Here is a 24,636-nt window from a genome sequence, read left to right on the forward strand (position 1 = left end):
TACTGGTGGTAGGCACATTCTAATTCCAATCTTTTAGTTATTTTCAAATATACAATAAATCATCATTGATTGTAGTCACCCTACTGTGCTTTCAAATACTGGGTCTTATTCATTATATATAACTATATTTTTACACTCACTAACCATCCCCACTATATCCCCCAATTTCTGCTAACCTTCTCAGCCTCTGGAAACCATCATTCTACTATCTCCATGAATTCAATTGTTTTAACTTTTAGCTCCCACATATGAGTGAACATATATTTGTATTTCTGTGCCTGGCTTATTTCATTTAACACAATATCTTCCAGTTACATCCATGTTGTTGCAAATAACAGGATGTCATTCTTTCGTTATGACCGAATAATATTCTATTGTATAAATGTACCACATTCTTTTTATCCATTTATCTGTTGAACACACTCCAAATCTTGGCTATTATAAATAGTGCTGCAATAAACATGGGAATGCAGGTATGTCTTCAATATACTGATTTTCTTTCTTTTGAGTATATATCTAGCAGTGGGATTGCTGCATAATATGGTAGTTCTATTTTTAGTTTTTGAGGAACCTCCATACTAGGTTGCTAAAATGTTTTCTATAGAGATTGTACTAATTTACATGCCCACCAACAATGTACAAGTGTTCTCTTTTATCCACATCCTTGCCAGCATCAATTATTGCCTATCTTTTGGATAAAAGCCATTTTAAGTGGGTTGAGTTTTAATGATGTTGAGTATTTTTATATATCTGTTTGCCATTTGTGTGTCTTCTTTTGAGAAATTTCTATTCAAATCTTTGGCCCATTTAAAAAATAGAATTATTAGATTTTTTTCCCTATTGAGTTGTTTGAGATCCTTACATTTTCTGGTTATTAATCTTTTGTTAGACGGATAGTGTGTAAATATTTTCTCCAATTCTGTGGGTTGTTGCTTCACTTCATTGAATTTTTGCTTTGCAGAATCTTTTCAAACTTAATATGATCCCATTTGTCCATTTTTGCTTTGGTAGTCTGTGCTTTTGAGGTATTACTCAAGAAATTTTTGCCAAGATCAATGTCCTGGAGAGTTTCCTTGATACTTTCTTTTAGTAGTTTCATAGTTTGAGATCTTAGATTTAAGTCTTCAATTTATTTTAATTTGATTTTTGTATATGATGAGCGATACGGGTCCAGCTTCATTTTTCTGCATATAGAAGTCCAGTTTTCTCCGCACCAGTTATTGAAGAAAATATCCTTTCGCCAGTGTATGTTCTTGGCAATTTTGTGAAAAATGAGTTCATTTTAGGTGAGTGAATTTATTTCTGGGTTCTCTATTCTGTTCCATTGGCTATGTATCTGTTTTAATGCCAGTACCATGCTGTTCTGATTACTATAGCTCTGTACTATAATTTGAAGTCAGGTAATATGATTCCTTCAGTTTTGTTCTTTTGGCTTTGGATAGCTTTTTCTATTCTGGGTTTTTTTTCATTCCCTATGAATTATAAGATTTGTTTTTCTATTTCTGTGAAAAATGTCATTGGTGTTTTGATGGGGATTACATTGAATATGTGAAGTGCTTAGGATAGTATGGACATTTTAACAGTATTAATTCTTCCAGTCCATCAACATGGAATATCTTTCCATTTTTTGGTGTTCTCTTCAATTTCTTTTATCAATGTTTTATAGTTTTCATTGTAGAGATCTTTGGTTAAGTTATTCCTAGGTATTTTATTTTGTGTGTAGCTACTGTAATGGAATTACTTCCTCTATTTCTTTTTCAAATTGTTCATTGTTGGCATATAGAAATGCTACTGATTTTTGTATGTAGGTTTCTTATCCTGAAACTTTACCGAATTTGTCAGTTCTAATAATTTTCTTGAGAAGTTTTTAGACTTTTCCAAATATAAGATTATATCATCTGCAAACAAGAGTAATTTGACTTCTTCCCTTCCAATTTGGATGCCCTTTATATCTTTCTGTTGTCTGACTGCTCTAGCTAGGACTTCCAGTAATATGTTGAATAGCAGTGGTGACAAGTAGGCATCTTTGTCATGTTCCAGGTCATAGAGGAAAGGCTTTCAGTTTTCCCCTTTCAGTATGATACTAACAGAGGTCTATCATATATGGCTTTTATTATGTCAAGGTATGTTCCTTCTATCCCGAGTTTTTTGAGGGCTTTTATCATGAAGGAATGTTGAATTGTATTAAATGCTTTTTCAGCATCAATTGAAATAATCATATTGTTCTCATCCTTCATTCTATTGGTATATCACATTGCCTAATCTGTGTATATTAAACCATCCTTGCATCCCAGTGATAAATCCCACTTAGTCATGATACATGATCTTTCTAATGTGTTGTTGATTTTGGTTTGCTAGTATTTTTTGAGGATATTTGCATCAATATTTATCAGAGATATTAGCCTGTAATTTTCTTTTTTTGTCTGGTTTTGGTGTCAGGGTAATACTGGCCTTGTAGAATGAGTTTGGAAGTATTTCCTCCTCCTCTATTTTTTGGAATAGTTTGAGTAGGATTGGTATTATTCTCTTTAAATGTTTGGTAGAATTCAGCAGTGAAGCCATTAGGTCCTTGGTTTTCTTAGCTGAGAGACTTTTTCTTAAGGCTTTGATCTTGTTACTTGTTACTAGTCTGTTCAGGTTTTGGATTTCTTCATGATTCAATCTTGGTAGGTTGTATGTGTCTAGAAAATTGTCAATTTCTTCCAGATTTTCCAATTTATTGGCATGTAGTTGCTCATAGTAGCCACTAATGATCCTTTGAATTTCTGCAGTATCAATTGTAATATCTCCTTTTTCATCTCTGATTTATTTGTATTTTCTCTCCCTTTTTCTTAATCTGGCAAAAGGTTTGTCAATTTTGTTTAACTTTTCAAAAAACAAATGTCTTGTTTCATTGATCTTTTGTATTGTTTTTAAATTTCAATTTTATTTATTTGCGCTTTGATCTTTATGATTTCTTTTTTTCTGCTAATGTTGGGTTTGGTTTGCTCTTGCTTTACTTATTTTTTAAGATGCATCATTAGATTGCTTATCTGAAGTTTTTCCTGTTTTGTGATGCAAGCAGTTATAGTTGTAAACTCCCTCTTTGTACTACTTTTGCTGCATTCCATAGGTTTTCATATGTCGTGTTTCCACTGTTATTTTTTTCAATAATTTTTTCAATTTCCATCTTAATTTCTTCATTCACCCACTGGTCATTCAGGAGTGTATTGTTTAATTTCCATGTATTTGTACAGTTTCCAATATTTTTGTTATTGATTTCTAGTTTTTTTTTTTTTTTTCCTTTTTGAGATGGAGTTTTGCTCTTGTTGCCAAGGCTGGAGTGCAATGGTGTGATCTTGGCTCACCACAACCTCTGCCTCCCAAGTTCAAGTGATTCTCCTGCCTCAGCTTCCTGAGTAGCTGGGATTATGGGCATGCACCACCACATCTGGCTAATTTTTTTATTTTTAGTAAAGATGGAGTTTCTCCATGTTGGTCGGACTGGTCTCAAACTCCTGACCTCAGGTTATCCACCCACCTCAGCCTCCCAAAATGTTGGGATTACAGGCGTGAGCCAATGAACCCAGCTGATTTCTAGTTTTATTCCATTGTAGTCAGAGAAGATGTTTGATACTATTTCAATTTTTGTGCCTGTGTGTGAGAGGAAAACATTATGTTTCTGCCTATCTAGGACATGGAGCTGGTACAGCCCAGTTGCCCTTTGCAGAGATATCAGTGAATCTTACCAGGAGCTCCTCTCACCCATACTCATCAAATCCCATGCCTGTGCTCATCACTGAGGTATTTATGGGCAAGCCAGCTTTGCCCAGCTGTGGCCCTGCATCCCCACAGAACAGGAAGCTCAGGGAACTGGGCACTCCAATGTCCAGCCTATCACCTGAAACAACAGAGAACATCTCACAGTAAACAAAGATCCACTACATACCCATCTGCTTGTGCCACAGCTGGTTCTTACCTGTAAGTGCCATCTACTTGCTTGTAAGTTGAGTCAGACAGTTTAATATAAAATCTGCTGACAGAGAGAATAAGGCTATAGAAGAAAATCCAAAAGAACTTACCCAATATACTCTACAGTCACACCCCATAGGAAGGGAGAGAAGGATAAAGGAAAAGAAATAATAAGAAAGGAAAAATTCTATCCACAGAAAATAATTTCAAAAATTTAAAGTGGCATCCTCTCCACATGAGAAGGAACCATCATGAGAATTCTGATATTATGAAATATCTGAATTTGTAAACCATCAAAAGATCATGCTAGCTCTCCAGAAATGAACCCTAACCAAAATGGGAACTCAGAAATGACATATAAAGAATTCAAAATATAGATTGCAAGGAAGATCAGTGAGATTCACGACAAGTTGAAAATCAACACAAAGGAACTACTAAAGCAACCGGGGAAATGAAGAAAAAGATAAACATCTTTAAAAAATCAATCAAAATTCTGGAATTGAAAAATTCACTTAAAGAATTTCAGAATACAATGGAAAGATTTACCAAGAGACTAGATCAAGCAGAAGAAAGAATTTCAGAGTCTGAAGACCAGTCTTTTGAACTAACCCAGTCAGAGAGAAATAAAGAAAAAGAATTTTAGAAAATGAAGAAAGCTTTGAGAAATATGTGATTATGTCTAGCAATGAAACCTATGAATTATTGGCATTCCTGAGAGAGAAGATAAAGTAAACAACATGGAAAACATATTTGAGGGAATACTTCAAAAATTTTTTTCAAGAAAAAAAGCAACAAAGTCTCAACGACAGCACATCAGTATGCATCATAATTTACTGAATATCTTAAGACCACTTTTGAGATCTACCACTCAGAAAAAAATTCTTTTGAAAATATTACTGCTCCTTGACAATGCACCTAATCATGGCACCCATGAGCTCTGATGGAGATGGATCAGGAGATGTTCTTTTCATTACTGATGACACAACATTTATTCTGCAGTCATGAATCAAGTAGTAAATTCAACTTGTAAGTCTTATTATTTGATAAGTACATTTCAGAAGGCTATACCTACCAGAGATACTGATTCCTCTGGTTAATGTGGGCAAAGTAAATTAAAAACATTTTGAAAAAGATTAAGAACATTTGTAATTCATGGGAGGATTTAAACTATCAATATTAACCTGAGTTGGAAGAAATTGATCCCAACCGTCATAGATGACTTGGAGGGGTTCAAGACTTTAGTAAAGAAAGTAAATGCAGATGTGGTGGAAATAGTAAGAAAATTAGAAGTGGAGCTTGAAAACGTGACTAAATTGCTGCAATCTTATGATCAAACTCTACTGGATGAGAAGTTACTTGCTTCTTACAGATAAGCAGTGAAATTGTTTCCTTGACAATGAATCTACTACTGTTGAACATTGTTAAAATGACAAAAAAGGGTTTAAAATATTACATAAACTTTGTTGGTGAAGAAGCAGTGAGATTTCAGAGGATTGATTCCAATTTTGGAAGAAGCTTTACTGTGGATGAAAAGTTATCAAACAGCATCACATGCTATAGAAAAATCTTTCATGAAAGGAAGAGTCAATTAATGTGGCAAACTTCATTGTTGTCTTATTTTAAGAAATTTTCACAGCCACTCAAAGATTCAGCAAGCACTACCATGATCAGTCAGCAACCAACACTGAGGTAAGACCCTCCACTAGCAACAAGATTATGACTTGCTGAAGACTCTAATGATCACTAGCATTTTGTAGTCATAAAGTATTTTTAAATTGTTATGCACACTTTTTAGATGTAATGCTATTGCACACTTAACCTACAGTATAGTGTAAATATAACTTTTATACATACTAGGAAACCAAAAAATTCATGTGTCCTGCTCTATTGAAATATTTGCATTATTGTGGTGGTCTGGAATTGAGCACATAATATCTTCAAGATATGCCTGGTGATCCTCAACAAAAAATGTAGTTTTCCATTCTGTTTTGTACATTGTAGTCATTCTGTACTGTCTGTCTGTTTAATAATATACCTACCTCCCATATACCACTGAAGCACATTTTTTTGCTGTTCTATCATCTCCCTTTCTTGGTGTGTATTACTTTATTCTATTATTTCTGACAATGACAGGGCAAAAAAGTTACAGATACAGCTATTTCTGGAGGTGACTAAGAGATAGGAGAAGCCATAATTTCTCAAGTGTTCTCTACTAAATTCTCTGAGATTGGCTCTTCTATTGGTTATTCTGAGCATGTCTTACTTCTGCAGTAATGGAGAGAGGAAAACACTGTATTTTTTCCATCTTCTTGAACACCTGTGACCTTTGTCTCCTTGGAGTGAAATAACAGTCTTCTATTTGATGTGATGACTTTTTTGATGAAGGAACAGAATTACTAGAGTACACATTCAGGGCAACTAATGCTTTTGGAGTTTGTTTTGTTTTGCTAAAATTGCTCTTGAGGCAGCTGTGGTATAAGCAATAATGTACCACAATGCAAATCATAAGATCTCCATTCAAATCCGAGTTCTGCCACATAACGAGATATGAGACACTAGATAGATCTCCCTTTCCCCATTTGAAAAATAAAAAAATATTATTCTTTGCCTTCTAGTGCTTTGGAGAAAGCTTAATGATAAAGTAGTGAAAATTCTCTTTAGTTGCTTTCAGAAACTCTGTCATTGTCTTTTGAAAATTAAGTTATAATGTGTCTTGATGTGGGTCTCTGAGGATACATTCGTTGGAGTTTCTTGAGCTTCTTTAATGTTTATATTCATAACTGTCATCAAATTTGGGTAGTTTTAAATGACTGTTTCTTTAAATATTCCGTCTATTTATACTTTTTCCTCCTTGGATTTCCATAATGCATATGTTGGTCTGCTTGATGGGCTCCCACAGATCCCTTAGGCTCTATGTAATTTTCTTTAATCTTCTTTTCCATCGGTTTATCAGGCTTGATACTTTCCACTGACCTATCTTCATGGTCTCTGATTCTTTCTTCTGCCTGCTCAAATCTGCTTTTGAATCCCACTAGTGAATTTTTAATCTCAGTTATTACACTTTTAAGCTCTAGAATTTCTTTTTGGTTTAATTTCAGGTTTTTTATCTCCTTATTAATATTTATATTTTGTTCATACATCTTTTTTTAAAACCTTTATCGTATCTTACTTGAGTTTGTGAACTCAAAATATCTGAGACAAGTCTCAGTCAATTTAGGAAGCTTATTTTGCCAAGATTAAGGACACACCCATGACACAACTTCAGGAGATCCTGATAACATGTGGTCAAAGTCATCAGGGAACAGCTTAGTTTTATACATTTTGGGGACACATGAGACATCAATCAATATATGTAAGATGTGCATTCATTTGGTCTGGAAAGATGGGACAACTCAAAGTGGGGAGGGGGGTTCCAGGACATAGGTAGATAAAAGACAAACGGTTGCATTCTTTTGGGTTTCTGATTAGCCTTTCACTGAATACACAATTTACAGGAATAGTCGCTTATTCCTTAGAGTGGCTTAGTAAAACAATAAGGCAGGGGAAGCAATCAGATATTCATTTGTCTCACATAAACAGAGAGATGACTTTGAGTTCTGTCTGTCCCTTGTCCACAAGTGATTTTCTTGTGGGCAAATTGTGAGGGAGGTATGTAGCTTTTTAAGCTCTTTGTAGCAATCTTATTTAGGAATAGAATGAAAGGCAGGTTTGCCCAACACGGTTCCCAGCTTGACTTTTCCCTATGGCTTAGTGATCTGGGGACCCTAAGATGTATTTTCCTTTCACATTTTCCAGCTTTTTTTTTTTTTCTCTTGGAAAAAGCATTTCTCAAGAAAATGAGTCTCTGGTTTCAGGTTTTGTCTGATCTCTCATGGTTAGGACAATGTATTCCAAGATGGATAGGTCCCATATTATTAGGAAAGCTCATTTTTAACAGATGGTAAAGTCTCACATTTTATGAAGAGAAAATCAGAAGAAGAAGGGAGAAAAACAACAACAAACAACAACAACAAAAAGAACAATCCTGGAAAATTGATATATTACCCTGAAGTCCATACGTTAGTAGGCAGGTATGAAAGTGGTTTATGTATGTAAATAGGTTACTGTTATTTTCTTCTGAAGTTTAAGTTGTCTAGCTTCAGTTTGCAGGACTTTAAGAAAGAATAGCTTAAATTTTAGTTGCCTCAAATAAGGAAAAAATGGGGAAAAAATGAAAGGAAACAAGAAAAAAAGAAAAACATTATTTTAGAGAATTGTAGGCAGGAAAAATTCTCAAATTCAGGCCAAACTTTAGAAAATAATAAAAATGGAAAATTATTAGGCAAGACTACAATCTAAAAACAATTGTGCTATAGCTTATTGTGAAACATAATTTTTCTCTTTGTAGTCCCATTTCACTAAAGACAAATCATAGGACAAATTCATTTGCAAAATAAGTTTTAGTCTTATACTTGGCCAGAGTATTTGCATAAAGTCAGCAAGAATAATTGTTTGCCACTTAGGCTCCTTTTTTTTTTTGGTTTAAATTGGTTTTGCTAGAACTTTATTTCATAAAAAATCTCAGATTTAGCTTTAATGCCTTAGGCCCAGCTTGTACCTGCAAATTCCTGTGTCAATTGGATGAATTCCTCACCTCAAGGTCCCAGGAAAATTTGGGGCTCCTGGGCTGTCAGAAAATGACATTCTTTAATTATCCTGGGACAGAAACTTGTACAGTGACTGTGTAAACCAGGTATGAGGCCAGCTTTCCCAGGGGCACTTTTATTGGCTCTGCAAGTCAATTTTGATTCCTTACAAGAGCCTGTTTGTAGCTGAATGCATGCCATTCCAGTCAAAACCTTGTAAAATAACCAGGATCTCCAACTGTGTCCTGTTACAAAAGAAAATAAATTCTTATTAATCTTATGTAAGTAACTGCATTGTTATAAGTTAAGAATACTCATGGCTAGCTTCCAAGTTTTGAAGAAAACAGGTAGAAAGAAATATGCTCCAAATTTTGTTTATACTGTACTCAATTATTAAAAGCTGTATATAGCTCAAAAGAAAAGTTTCCTTGGCTCTGAAAAACAGACAAAGGATTAGCAATGTTTTAAGCCAAATGTCATAAACTAATTATTTCAGTCTTCTGTTAGTTCAGCTCATGCAGTTAACTGTTGTTTTGCTTGATATTCATGAATATTTCAGTTCTCCATGGGAGTCTTGGAAGTTTTTCCTTTATTCTAGTGTCACAGTCTCCAAAGTTATCAGAAACTTGCATTCAAGCACACTTGTCAGAGTCTTATAGCTGATTATAAAACCACCTTTTGAAAAGGATAAAAGTAAAACAACTGTGGATGACAAAAGTCTCAGAACAGTCATAATTAAATATACAATTGACAAGGAAATTTGGTTAATTCTATGGCATATAACAATTTTACATAATAATCAAAATTACTACTGATAACATATGCTAAGACATATCAGAAACACAGGAATTTCATAGAATTCTGGAACACATACTAGTAACACATTTATATAAATATAATCCAAAGAAGGCTAAACACCACTTTATATATGACAATATTTTCTGTATGATTTTATTATATCAAATAAGCCAAATATATCTCTTTTGGACTTCAGAGGATGAATATCAAAAAATTAATGAGGACCAAAGATAGAATTTGATTTTGGAAAGTTTGTTAAATATAAAATGTTTAAGACACTTGATATCACAAAATAGGATCACAGGTCATTGTAAAATAAGTCATTCATTTAACCAGAGTGATAACTCAAAGATTTGAGAAAAAAAAAAAGTTGAAAACCTTTATTCTTTGTGAGAGAAAATGCAGTTTCCCAAACTATAAGTCCTAATAAAGACAGCATGAGGCCAGTTAAATTTGTTTTTCAAAAATTTATTAAAAATCTATGAAGTTTTGATCATCTTGACCATAAGATATATCTTTTTTTTTTTCAAGATGGAGTCTCACTCTGTCACCCAGGCTAGAGGGCAGTGTCACAGTCTTAGCTGACTGCAACATCCACCCCCCTGCTTCAAGTTATTTTCCTGCCTCAGCCTCCTGAGTAGTTGGGATTACAGGTACACAGCACGACACCTGGCTAATTTTTTGTATTTTTAGTGGAGATGGGGTTTCACCATGTTGACCAGGTCAGTCTTGAACTTCTGACCTCAGATGATCCACCTGCCTCAGGCTCCCAAACTGCTGGGATTACAGGCATGAGCCACTGTGCCCGGCCCATAAGCCTTTTATGTAACCTTTATAACCTTTTATTTAGGAGTGGGTTAACGCTGCAAGAAAACCTTGTTAATCTGACACAGGGCCCCATGTGCTGGTCTTGCCTTTGACATTAATGGTTAATTTATAGAGAAACAACTTATTTTTTCTCTCAAAATTGACCCTCACAATCTCATGTGCCCACCTCTTCCATGATAGTCCCTGTGCTTTGAGGAGTTGCATAGTTTTAATTTCTGGCCTGTGTCTCACAAATGAAGTTTATTTTGATTGGTATCTTCTACTGGGTCTGAAGATGAGGCTTTAACTGGTTTCAGTGTTTAAGATTAAGCAAGACTTGGTGTCTGCCAGGCGAGGTGTCGGAGCCCTGGCATTGGAAAGTGGTGGACTTGTGGGTTGGGTAAGAGGAATTTACCGATGCCAGTATAGGGTTGGGAGCTAAAGGACAATTTGCATAATACATGATTACATTTGTAGACATTTTGGTGCCTTAATGTCAGCAGGGGTTGAACGAGTTTTGGCATCATGCATTCTGGAGATACATAGAAATTCTAGTTACTTATAAGTTAAAGTAAGTGAAACCAGGTGCCAATTTTAGATAATAGGGAAGCCCAATTACTTCTAAAATTCTTAGGTAAGGAGTATTAGTCTCCTTGTCCTTGAGGTTCTCAGGACTCTCCTGTGGCTAGGATCTCAAGAATCCTTTGTAGGAATGCAGAGTACCAGGGGTCTCTTACTTACTTTTCCCCAAAATAGGGAGACTCCCCAGGCTCCCAGATAATCCTGGTCCAGCAGGCTGCCTCACTTTTCTCTACTTCCTTCCTTTACATGTTTCTGGCAACTGCTCTGTTGAATTCAAACATCTTCTCTTAGATGATCTATTCAATGTGTGATTATCTACTCATTATTTTGGTTACTTTTTGTGGAGGAAGTGAGTGCCAGATCTAATCAGTAATGTTGCAGCCCTTCATTTGTTTTTAAAGTTTGTTTGCTGTAGGCTGTCTCTGTGCCACTTATTAGCCCAAGGTATTAACGTAAGGTCTATTCAAGACCTTAGTGAAGACTTTGCTGTGGCATGTGTGTTAAGTGTCTAATTTTTCCCACATAGCCAGTTTTTAAATGTCTTAGTCTTTAATGTCTATCTCCCAAAAGGGAAAAAAAAGAAACATAAATAGGAGAGGGAAAAGGTGTCAGTCCTTTAAATACCCTGGAAGTCACTTGTTGGGGGAGCTTGCCAAGACTTGGGGGAATTGTAGCAATAATGGGTTCCCAATCTGTGTCTGTACCTAAGTTTTCAAAAGCAGTAGTCATCAGAGGACAGGTCTTCAATATTCAGAAGATAGGTTCTTTTTTGCCCATCCCAGCTCCTGCAAGCTGTGAATAAGCTGCTCCAGGAACATGTGTACAGCTTCCTGCCAGGGGCTGAAGTATGGGGCATTGGTAGGTGCCACTGTGCTAAGAACTGAAATTGACAAAATTGTTTTTTTTGTATAGATTTTTTTTAAATTAATGTTTATTTTTTTGAGACAGAGTCTCACTCTGTCAGCCAGGCTGGAGTGCAGTGGTGTGATCTCAGCTCACTGCAACCTCTGCCTCCTGGGTTCAAGTGATTCTTGGGCCTCAGTCTCCCAAGTAGCTGGGACTACAGATGTGCACCACCACACTGGCTAATTTTTTGTATTTTCAGAAGAGACAGGGTTTCTTCTTAAATCATTTTATTAAAAACTAGGACACAAAACACATTAGCCTAGGAGTATGCAAGGTCAGGATCACCAATATCACCATCTTCTACTGCCACATCTTGTCCCACTGTAAGGTTTTCAGGGGCAATAACACATATGAAGCTGTAATCGCCTATGTAACATTGCCTTCTTCTGGAATAACTCCTGAAGTACCTGCCTGAGGTTGTTTAATAGTTAACTTAAAAGAAAATGAGTCGTAGAAGAACACAACACTTTGAAATAACAGTAAAAGTATAGTATAGTAAATACATAAACCAGTAACAGTGTCATTTACTATAGTTATTGAGTATTATGTACTGTACCTGATATGTGCTATATTTTTATACAACTGGCAGTGCAGTAGGTTTGTTTACATCAGTGTCACCACATACACATGAAAAATGTGTTGTACCAAGATATTATGATGAGTATGAGTATCTAGGTGGCAGAAATCATCTTTCAGCTCCATTGTAATCTTTTTTCTGAGACAGAGTTGCACTCTGTCACACAGGCTGAAGTGCAGTGGTGTGATCTTGGCTCACTGCAACCTCCATCTCTGAGGTTCAAGCTATTCTCCTGCCTCAGCCTCCCTAGTAGCTGGGACTACAGGTGCCTGCCACCACAGCCAGCTAATTTTTGTACTTTTAGTAAAAATGAAATTTTACCATGTTGGCCAGGCTGTTCTCGATCTCCTGACCTCAAGTGATCCACCCGCCTTGGCCTCCCAAAGTGCTGGGATTATAGGTGTGAGCCACCATGCCCAGCCTCAGCCCCATTATAATCTTATGGAACAACATAGTAAATGAGATCACCTGTTGAACAAAATGTTGGTATATGGTGCATGACTGTATTACAAGTATTGGAAAAAATCCCACCCATCTTGATTTGTGTATCTGGCAAAATTCTCCTTCACAAGTGATGGAGAAATAAAGATTCTCACACAAAAAAATTGAGAAAATTTATCTCTAGTCCCTGCCTTGCAAAAAATGTTAAATAAAGTTCTTCAGAGAGAAGAAAATGGTGTAAGTCAATCACTGATCTACATGAGGAAAGGAAGGGAGTTAGTGAAGGAATAATAAAAGGAACATAACATTTTTATTTTCTTATTGATTGGTCTAACAGACAACACTTTTTTCAAAATAATAACAATAACATGGCCCTGCAAAAGTGGCTCACGCCTGTAATCCCAGCACTTTGGGAGCCCGAGGAGGGCGGATCACCTGAGGTCAGGAGTTCCAGACCAACCTGACCAACATAGAGAAACACTGTCTCTACTAAAAATACAAAATTAGCAAGGAGTGGTGGCACATTCCTGTAATCCCAGCTACTTGGGAGGCTGAGGCAGAAGAATTGCTTGAAGGCAGGAGGCAGAAGTTGCAGTGAGCCGAGATCATACTATTGCACTTCAGCCTGTGTAACAAGAGTGAAACTCCATCTCAAAAACAAAACAAAACAAAACAAACAAAACAGCAACAACAAAAATATATATTTGGTGATTACAGTTTATGGATAAATGAAATAAATGACAGTGATGATATATGAAGAAGGGAGGAAAGAAGTAAGAATATTTTGTTTCAGGTAAGTGCACTACCTATGAAGTAGTATAGTGCTATTTTAATGTAGACTTGGGTTAATTGTAAACACATATTGCACATAATACGGAAACTACAAAAAAGTAAGAAAAAACAAGTAATATTAAGGAGAAAAAGAAAATAGAGTCATATAACGTGCTCAATTAAAACCACAGAAGGCAGAAAAAGAGTTGAGGACAAAAATAGAAACAACGAACAAGGGCAATGAGTAGAAAACAGTAACGCATATATGGTAGATAATAGTTCAACTATATTAAAGTCATTTTAACCATTGGAAAGACAGAGATGGTCAGAGTAGATAAAAAAACAAGAGCCAAATATGTGTATGTTGTCTATAAGAGACCCATTTGAGATATAAATATACATATAGATTTCAAGTAAATGAAGGAGAAAAATATGCCATGCTAACACCAACCAAAAGGAAATGGGAATAGCTATATTAGTTTCAGATGAAGCCATCTGCAGAGTAAGAAAAAATTATTAGAGGTTAGGAAGAGTGTTATATAATGATAAAGAGTTAAATTCTCTGAGGAGAAATAATAAAGTGTATGCACCCAACAATAAGATGTCAAAATACATGAGGCAAAAACTGATAGAACTACAATGAGAAATAGATGACTCCACTATTACGGCTGGAGAATTAAACACTCCTCTATTAAAAATGGACAGATTCAGCATGCAGAAAATCATTAAAGACAGATTTGAACTGAATAGCACCATCAATCAACTGATTTGAATTGGCATTTATAGAATACTTTACCCTACAAAAGCAGAATACACATTCTTCTCAAGCTCATATAGAACATTCACCAATATAGACCACATTCTGGGCAACAAAACATATCTTAGGAAGTTTAAAAGAATATGAATCATACAATGTCTGCTATGAGACCACAGTTGAATTAAACTAGAAATTGATAACAGATATTGAGCTGGAATATCACAAAATACTTAGAGAGTAAACAGCACATTTCTTAATAAAATATGGGTAAAATAATAAATCTCAAGAGGGATTAAAATATTTGGAACTTAACAAAATAAAAATAGAACTTTAAAAAATTTGTAGGATGTAGTGAAAGCAGTGGTTAGAGGGAAACTTCTAGCATTGGGGGCATAAATTAGAAAAGAAAAGGATACAAAGTCAGTAATCTAAACATCCACCTTAGGGAACCAGAGAAAGAAGGACAAATTATATCCAAAGAAAGCAGAGCAAAAGAAACAACAAAAGAGCAGAAATCAATGAAATTGAAAACAAGAAATCAATAGAGAAAATTAGTAAAAACAAAAGCTGGTTATTTGAAAATTATATCAATATATATCTAGCCAGCCTAACCAAGATAAAAAGGGAGAATACAGATTTTCCTATTGTCAAAATTAAAAGAAGAACCATCACTATTGATACCATGGACATTAAAAGGATAATAAATGAATATTATAAAGAACTCCATGCCCACAGATTATATAACTTGGATAAAATGGGTCAATTCCATAAAGAAACAATCTTCTAAGTCTCACACAAGAAGAAATAGATAATTTGAATAGGCCTTTATTTATTAAAGTAATAAAATAAAAAATAAATAACCTCCAAAAGAGAAAACACCAGACCCATATAGGTCCACTGGTAAATTCTACCAAACATTTATAGAAGAATTATACCCGTTCTCTACAATCTCTTCTAGAAGTAGTACCAGAGGAAATTCTTCTATTCTTAACTCATTTTATGGGGCCAGCATTACTCTAATACTCAAATCAGACAAGGACATTGTAAGAAAGCAAAACTATATATCAGTATATCTAATGAAAATAGGTGCAAACCTCAATAGAAGATTAGCAAATTGCATCTAATAGTGTAGAAAAACTGTATACACCATAACTAAGTGGGATTTATTTTAGAAATGCAAGAGTTACTCAACATATGAAAATCAAATATTTTACTTCATCACATTAGTTACTAAAGAAGAAAAGTCTCATCATCATATCAACAGGTGCAGAAAAAAAATTTGCCTAAATCCAGCACACATTCATGATAAAAACTCTCAGCGAACTAAGAATAGAGGAGGAACTTTCTCAATTTAATAAAGAATATGTGCAAAAAACCTACCGCTAACATCATTACTGGTGAGAAACTTGAAATTTTCTGGCTAATAACAAGAATAAAGTGAGATGTTCCATGAAACTACTCCTATTCAACATCGTACTAGAAACTCTTTTTAATGAGATAACAAGAAAAAGAAATAAAGGTGATACCAATCAGGAATAAAGAAATAAAACTATTGTGTTTAGATCGCATGATTGTTTATGTAGAAAATCTCAAAGAATCAAAAAACCTCCAAAAATAAAAAAAAACAAAACAAAACAAAAAGAAAACAACAATAATGAAAAAACTCCTAAAAGTAATAAGCTATTGTAGTAAGGTTGCAGGATACAAGGAAATCAAATTCTTTTCTCTATATTAACAATAAATAATTAGAATTTGGAATTAAAAACATAGTATCATTTATATTAGCACCAAAAATATGAAATCCCTAGGTGGAAGTCTGTCAAAATACATATATCACTTGAAGAAAACTACAAAACTCTGATGAAAGAAAACAAAGATATAAATAAATACACAAATATTTCATGTTCATGAATATGAAGACCCTTGTTAGTCTTTTTGATTTGATCTATAGATCAACACAATAAGAATCAAACTCCAGGAAAGTTTTATTATTTTTATTATTTTTTTATCTTTAGATGCTAACAATCTGATTGTATAGATTATGTGGAGAGGCCAAAAAACCCAGAATAGCCAACGTTAAGGAGAACAAAGTCAAATGACTGACCTTACCCAATTCAACTTCAAGACTTACTATGAAGCTAATCAAGACAGTGTGCAATTGGTGAAAAAAGTCAAATAGATTAATGCAAGTGAGTAAAGAGTCTGAAGTAGATCATCAGAAATATAGTCAACTGATCTTTGAAAAAAAAGGAAAGACAATTCAATGGGGGAAAAATGGTCTTTTCAACAAAGACTAATGGAGTAACTGGAGATTCACATACAGAAAAATGAATCTGGAAATAGACCTTACACCTTTAATGAAAGTTAACTAAAAATATATTATAGATCTAAGCCGGGTGTGGTGGCTTATGCCAGTATTCCCAGTACTTTGGGAGGCTGAGGTAGGCAGATCACAGGTCAGGAGATCGAGACCATCCTGGCTAACACGGTGAAACCCCCATCTCTACTAAAAATACAAAAAATTAGCTGGGCATGGTGGCACGCACCTGTAGTCCCAGGTTGTCAAGAGGCTGAGGCAGGAGAATCGCTTGAACTCAGGAGGCAGAGGTTGAAGTGAGCCGAGTTGAGAGCCACTGCACTCCAGCCTAGGTGACAGAGTGAGACTCAGTCTCAGGAAAAATAAATAAATATATATATATACGTGTATATATATATACGTGTATATACATATATATATATGTATATATATATATATATGTATATATACACGTATATATATATTAGATCCAAATATAAAATGCAAAACTATGAATCTCTGATAGTATAAGATAGGAGAAAATAAAGATGACCTTGATCGGCAATGGTTTTTAAAATACTACAATGAAGGTATAATCCATGAAATAAAGAATAACTAAGCTGGACCTTATTAAAATTTAAACTTCTACTCTGCAAAAGACACTATCAAGGGAATGAGATGAAAAGACAGAGACTGGGAGAAATACTTTCAAAAGATATATCTGATAAACGACTTCTCTCCAAAAATTTTTAAAACTCCACAATTAGAAATCAGACACCTTGATTTAAAAAATGGGCAACAGATCTGAACAGACACCTCACCCAAGAAGAAATACAGATGGCAAATAAATATATGAAAAATGCTCGTCATTAAACGTCACTACGGACCTGCAAACTAAAACCCCAATGAGATACAACTGCACACTTATACAATGGCTAAAATCCAAAACACTGATAAAACCAAATGTTAGCAAGGATGTGCAGCAATGAGAACTAAGTCATTTCTGGTGGAAATGCAAAATGAAAAGACACTTCAGGAGACAGATGGGCAGTGCCTTAAAAAACTAAAATATGTTTACCACATTATCTGGTAGTTGTGCTCCTTGGTATTTGCCAAATAAGTTGAAAATACATTTCCACACAAAAATCTGCACATGGATATTTATAGCAGCTTTATTCATCATTGTCAAAAATTAGAAATCACCAAGATATTCTTCAATAGATAAATGAATAGACAATGTGATAAACCTATACAATGAATGTTATTTAGTGTTAACAAGAAATGAACTATCAAGCCATGAAAAGACATACAGAAACTTTATACATAAGAGTAAGTTAAATCTTAAAAGGCTACATACTGTATGATTCCAACCGTATGACATTTTGGAAAAGGCAAAACTATGCCGACACTGCAAAGATTATTTGTTGCTAGGGCTTGCAAGGAAGGGAGAGAGAACACGTAAAGCACAGAGGTTCTTAGGGCAGTAAAGCTATTTTATGTGATATTACAATGGCACATGTCATTATGCATTAGTCAAATCCCATAGAATGTACAACACAAAGAATGAACCCTACATAAACTATGAGCTTTGGTTGATGATGATGCGTCAATGTTGGTTCATTGATTGAAACTAATGAGAGTTCTTGATTGTGAGAGAGACTGTGTGTGGGTGCAGGGAAAGAGGCATGTGGTAATTATATACTTTCCACTTAGTGTTGCCAGAAACCCCAAACTGTTTCAAAAGCCTACTCTAATCCACCATTCTAGTCAAGCTGAGGTTTGTATTACTCAGTGACTGTGGAGGGCTTAATGTTGATACTCCCCTGATCATTTGGACTGAGATGTGAATTCTATGAGATGGGATGTGACATGTCACTGAATTGGGAGTTGAAAAACTGGGATTCTAAGAAAAAGTCTTGGCTGGGCGTTGCGGCTCATGCCTGTAATCCCAGCACTTTGGGAGACCTAGGTGGGTGGATCACAAGGTCGGGAGATCAAGATCATCCTGCCTAACACGGTGAAACCCTGTCTGTATTAAAATACAAAAAAATTAGCTGGGCGTGGTGGTGGGCACCTGTAGTCCCAGCTACTTGGGAGGCTGAGGCAGGTGAATGGCATGAACCCAGGAGCTGGAAATTGCAGTGAGCCGAGATCGCACCACTGCACTCCAGCCTGGGTGACAGAGTGAGACTCTGTCTAAAAAAAAAAAAAAGAAAAGAAAAAGTCTTATACTGAGGCATTGTGATTGTGATACTTTGTCTCACTGAGTCAATAATTGCTCATTTCTTAAAAAAAAAAAAGCAAAGTTTAGAGTAGTTGATCTCAGATATCCCTTCTATCTACAAATTATCTATAATTCTTTCTTTCTGTAAACTGAAAGGTCTAGGAAGGAGCCTCAGCTCAGCAGGAGAGAGGAGGAGCTGAGCTGGGACCCCTACCTCCTGAGGAATGAAATGATTATTCTAAAGACAGCAACCGAGCTTATTTTACCCAAAATAAGGTAGTATATTTCTGTTAGAGTTTAGAGTTTCATGAGTCAGGGACCAAGTTATTCCTTTTCTTTGCCCTGTATAAAGGGTTCTCCAAGGCCTTTGACTTACCTAAGTACTAAATGTTATAAAACCAAACTCTTCTGACCTCTCAATCTAGTCAACTGGGGCTGTAATTATTAATGAAATTAATGTTTATTTTGAAAATCATTTACTAGACTGAATTACAAAATCCTGAATCATTGTACACTATCAGTAAATATTGGTGGACCCAGTTGAACTGAATGTTTTGCTTGAAATGAAACCTTTGAGATGCAGGGCTTATGGATTCTAGTCTCAGCTCTAGCACTAGCAGACAGCATGTTCTTGGCTAAGATACTGAATCTTCAAGGCTCAGCTTCCTCATTTCTGAAATGGGTCAGTTTTATTGTAAGCAAAGGTAATTGAGAGATTCAAAAGGGACATGAGGTGTAACAATTCTCTGTAAATTGTTAGAATCCCTGTTAAAAATGACCAGTAAAGCATTGTGCAACTGTGTCTTGACATAACTTTATTTTTCTTAATAAAAGAAATGGAAATAACCTCACTAGGGAATTTAGAACAAATATGATGATATCTTTAAAGAAAATGGCTTTGCACAAGTATTGACATTAATGATCTAGTAAAGTGTATCTTTCTAGTTGTATTTAGATCCTCAACTCAGTATGTCAGCTCCTGTTAAGGTCTATACATTGTGGTGGTTCTGTGCTGTGGGTCCATTTAGTGATTTCCCTACCTCCCATCTTCTATTGCATCCACAACTGTGGTTCTGTCCATAATTTCCTTTGCTTTCTGTGCATTATTACATCATTTCTGAAAATAAGAGACCAAAAACAATAGAAAGCAGCCATGTCTGGAGGTGACTGGGGGGTCGAGAAGCCCTAGTTTCTCAAACCCTTAGCACCAAATTCTTCCCTCAGTTACACTGAGCGTTTCACTTCTGCAGTGATGGAGAAGGGAGATCCCTTATTTCTTCTCATGAGCATCTCTGGTGCTGTTTCCCTTAGAGACAAATAAGGGGTTCTATTTAATGTGAAGCCTGTTTTATGAACAGAATAAATGTGGTGTATATTCAGAATAACTAATGTTTGGAAGTTTGTTTTATTTTGCTAAAATTGTTCTCAAGGCAGCTCTGGTGTAAGAGATAATACACCACGATGGGCATCAGAAGACCTCAGCTCAAATCCCAGTTCTGCCAGCTATGAGCTGTGTGGCACCAACAGGTGTCCTGTTCTCCCAGGGTCTCCCTTTTCCCATTTGAAAAATAAAAAATAACAATTCCTGCCTTCAGGAATTTTTTTTTAGGGGGTTTAATGGTAAAGGTGTTTATATCTGCTAAGGTAATTTACTTGATATATGTTTGGTTATTTAAGATATATGAGTTATGTTAGCTAGTTCATGTTTAGGCTGCTGTATTTTTAGTAGGCTATATTAAATATTTGAAAGGATTTCATTATAAAGAACAAAGTCTCCTAATCTTTGATATAGCATTGACATACTTTTTAAATATACAAGGCATAGAATATGGCCATTTCTGTTAAATCATAAATTCCCAACTGGTTATTAATCTAAGAATTCAGAATTTTGAGTAATTGCTTTTGCATCAAATTATTTACTTCAGTGCTCTCAATTATGATGGTGCATTAGAACCATCTGGGTTAACATTTGTTTTTTATTACCAATACCTAGGCTCCCACCAAGTACAGTGAAACTGGAATGTACAGAGTGGACAATGGAACGAAGGAGAACAAGACCAAAGGACATTTTATTTTTATCTCTATCAGTGGGTCAAAGTCCTTTCAGAAGGAGCATATAGTTGACCTAGGTGATTGGTCAATTTATCCATCAAAGAGGCACACACCGAATTAGCATGGAGTGTCATAAAAGGCTTGGAGTGCAAGCTCATGGTTGTCTTAACAAGAAGAGAAGGCTTCAATGGATTCTCTTGTGGTCCTTGTGCTCTGTCTCTCATGTTTGCTTCTCCTTTCACTCTGGAGACAGAGCTCTGGGAGAGGAAAACTCCCTCCTGGCCCCACTCCTCTCCCAGTGATTGGAAATATCCTACAGATAGGTATTAAGGACATCAGCAAATCCTTAACCAATGTAAGTATGCTCCTTCAGTGGCTTGCAAAAGGTAAGTAAATTCACCTGTATTTTTTAAATAAAGTGTATCCCTAGAGGTACGTTGTTACAAGAGGTAATGGTAAAGTAAAATACTTTGAAAGGCTTTTGTTGCCTTTTCCAGTCTGTCAGTGTCAGAAATAGTGGAATGAAACCATGTATTTTGTGAGTAGAGAAAGATTTGGGTCTTTGCATGTTAGATTCAAAATAACAAGTGTCAATAGTTTGAAAGGCTGTGTTCCTTCTTCATTTCATAACCATTTGCTATAATTTTTGGCTGAAGGTAAATGGTAAGGTATTGTGGGATCTGGTCAGCAGCCCACAAAGCAACTGGGCTCTCTCTTTGTTCCCAGGTGGATCGGCAGGTTGAGAAATAATAGACACACAGAAGATAGTGAAAGCTGGGTCCAGGGGGGTCACCGCCTTCTGGTCCCATGGTGCCAAGAATGCACTGGATATACCAGCATTTATTATTAAGTTTAGTGAGGGCAGGGGTAGGTTAGTGAGGGATTTAGGGTCATTTGATTATGAGGTGAGATGGTCACATGGGGATGAAGTAATTCTTTAACATGACATTTGTATGTAGAAGTACAGTACATTTGTATGTAGAAGTACAGTATACGGAGATAAGAATTTACAATATAGTGTGTGCGTCAGTAATTTCTAACAGAGCCTTAAAACAGAAACACAATCTTTCCATAACCTATGATTAGCAAGATATTAATCAGCAGTAACAATTGCAACAAAAGCTGGTTACAAACAATCCGTGGAAATGGGATGTGAGGCTAGACAACAAGTTAGACCAGAAATTCTCAGAAGGGAGTATGCCTTAACCCTAAAGAGGCCTAGAAGAGCCATGGCAAGATGAGGGCGTTTATAGCCCTATCTTATCCATATGGACAGGTGCCCCCCATGCGTCCATTTATAGGTTCTCCACAAAGGTCGCATTCCATTCCCAGAGCTATGAACATCTGCTTTTCTGGGATAGGAATCTTGGTGATGTGAAACCTCCCTGACTGCATGTCCATTCATAGGCTCTCTGCAGGGGGAAGCACATCACGCACTGTTGGCTCATTCTGGCAGTCCAGCCTGGCATTGTCCTTACACAATCCTGCATGCAATTTTGTATTTACAATAATCGGGAGCATTTCATCTTTTATTCCGTAGCAATAGTTTCAGGGGGGGTCTCCCTACAGTAAGGAACATGTTTGTTATTAGAGATTTTATTAAATAAGTCCTCTACTATATTAGCCATGTGTTTTATTCAGAATAGCCATGAAAATTAAACTTCTCTGAAGAATTAATTTATGCCTGTTGTAAAGGAAATAACTGTGGGTTCAGGACCAGCAAAAGCAGATAAGTGGTAGAAAAGAAGTTATAGACTTCCATTTTTAGATCCACAAAGTAGTGTTTTAATTATACTATAGCTACAATAGATAAACCCCAAAATGACCTTAGCATTTAGTAATGGTAGGAAGAAGGTCAGAAGATGTATAAGTATTAGGGTTTTTTCTCAAGTGAAAGATGGTTTAGCAGTGTTAATATGATATGTGAACACCCCTTGTTGTGTAATAATTACCATATACAGAGAGTAAAGGGCTGTGATTAGTATATTAAGTCTTATAAGCATGATGGTATGATTAGATCAAGAGAATGACACTGTAGTTATGAAGACTACTCCTACTAGATTGATGGTAGGGGGCAGGGCAAGGTTGGCAAGACTAGCTAGGAGTCATCACATGGCTATCAGGGAGAGAAGTGTTTGAAGGCCTTGTGTTAGTAGTATGGTTTGGCTGTGAACTCGTTTGTAGTTTGAGTTTGCAAGGCAGAATAATAGGGATGAGGTTAATCTGTGGGCAGTTATTAGGGCAGTTGCACTGGTAAAACTTCAGGGGGTTTGAATGAGAAAAGCTATGATAACAAGTGCCATGTGGCTTATGGAAAAGTAATGAGTGATTTTAGATCAGTTTGGCACAGACAAAAGGAGCTTGTTATGATTATTTCTCATAAGGATAGTATGAGGGAGGAATAAGCTATAAACTCTGTTAGGGGGTTAAGAATTAAGGTGATTTGTATAATCCTATAGCCATCTAATTTTAGGAGTACTGCTGTGAGGACTATTGACCTGGCAATAGCGGCCTCTATGTGGGCTTTTGGGAGTCCTAGGTGGAGTCCATAGAGAGATATTTTTAGTATAAATGCTATGATGCATGCTAATCATAAAAGGCTCTTAAACCAGGAAATTGTTAGTTCTTGAAGCTGGGTATTGGTCTTAAGGTGGACTCAAAAGTGCTGATAAATTTCTCAAGCATCAGTGTTTGAATAAGCGGAGTTTCAAATTTGGGTCTGCTGTACATTAGCTGTGAGACACTGAAAATGAATTTGTCATTCTCTGAGCTCAGTTTTTTTTTTTTTTTTTTTTTTTGAGACAGAGTCTTACTCTGTAGCTCAGGCTGGAGTGCAGTGGCACAATCTTGGCTCACTGCAACCTCCATCTCCCAGGTCCCCATTCAAGAAATTCTCCTGCCTCAGTCCCCCAAGTAGCTGGCATTACAGGCATGCACCACCATGCTCAGCTAATTTTTGTATTTTTAGTAGAGACGTGGTATCACCTTGTTGGCCAGGCTGGTCTTGAACTCCTGACCTTGTGATCCACCTGCCTTGGCCTCCCAAAGTGTTGGGATTACAGGCAGGAGTCACCACACCTGGCCGTTTGTTTAAAATAGAGTAAATAGACCTGCTGAACATGTTGATGTGAGTATTAATTGTGATCTGCATAGCAATTGTCTGACCATTGCCTTGAACATCATAGGCCATCTGAGTGGCAAGTATAATCATCATCATGTTTCTATTTAAAATTCAGAAATATTTGAAGCCTCTGTGGCTGAATAAAAGCATACAAATACAATGAAAATATCATGCTAAATCAGGCTTAGCAAATGGACAAAATAGTGACTTCATTTGCTGTTATCTCTACCTACTTTCCTAGCTCTCAAAGGTCTATGGCCCTGTGTTCACTCTGTATTTTGGCCTGAAACCCATAGTGGTGCTGCATGGATATGAAGCAGTGAAGGAAGCCCTGATTGATCTTGGAGAGGAGTTTTCTGGAAGAGGCATTTTCCCACTGGCTGAAAGAGCTAACAGAGGATTTGGTAGGTGTGCATGTGCCTGTTTCAGCATCTGTCTTGGGGATGGGGAGGATGGAAAACAGAGACTTACAGACCTCCTCGGGCAGAGCTTGGCCCATCCACATGGCTGCCCAGTGTCAGCTTCCTCTTTCTTGCCTGGGATCTCCCTCCTAGTTTCGTTTCTCTTCCTGTTAGGAATTGTTTTCAGCAATGGAAAGAAATGGAAGGAGATCCGGCGTTTCTCCCTCATGACGCTGCGGAATTTTGGGATGGGGAAGAGGAGCATTGAGGACCGTGTTCAAGAGGAAGCCCGCTGCCTTGTGGAGGAGTTGAGAAAAACCAAGGGTG

The 24,636-nt window shown here is 36.2% G+C and overlaps 1 protein-coding gene across 1 annotated transcript in view; it reads left to right on the forward strand.

The window, feature by feature from the left end:
* Window positions 1–24,636, forward strand: part of CYP2C9 (cytochrome P450 family 2 subfamily C member 9) — an 86,926-nt gene that overhangs the window by 15,047 nt on the left and 47,243 nt on the right. Inside the window, exons 3-5 of the mRNA XM_024346505.3 lie at window positions 20,729–21,142; window positions 24,150–24,312; window positions 24,484–24,633. Coding sequence (XP_024202273.1) covers window positions 20,975–21,142; window positions 24,150–24,312; window positions 24,484–24,633 — 481 coding nt within the window. The 5' untranslated portion in view covers window positions 20,729–20,974. The remainder of the gene's footprint in view (window positions 1–20,728; window positions 21,143–24,149; window positions 24,313–24,483; window positions 24,634–24,636) is intronic.

This window comes from Pan troglodytes, chromosome 8 (genome assembly GCF_028858775.2).
Source record: "Pan troglodytes isolate AG18354 chromosome 8, NHGRI_mPanTro3-v2.0_pri, whole genome shotgun sequence".
Lineage (NCBI taxonomy): Eukaryota > Metazoa > Chordata > Mammalia > Primates > Hominidae > Pan > Pan troglodytes.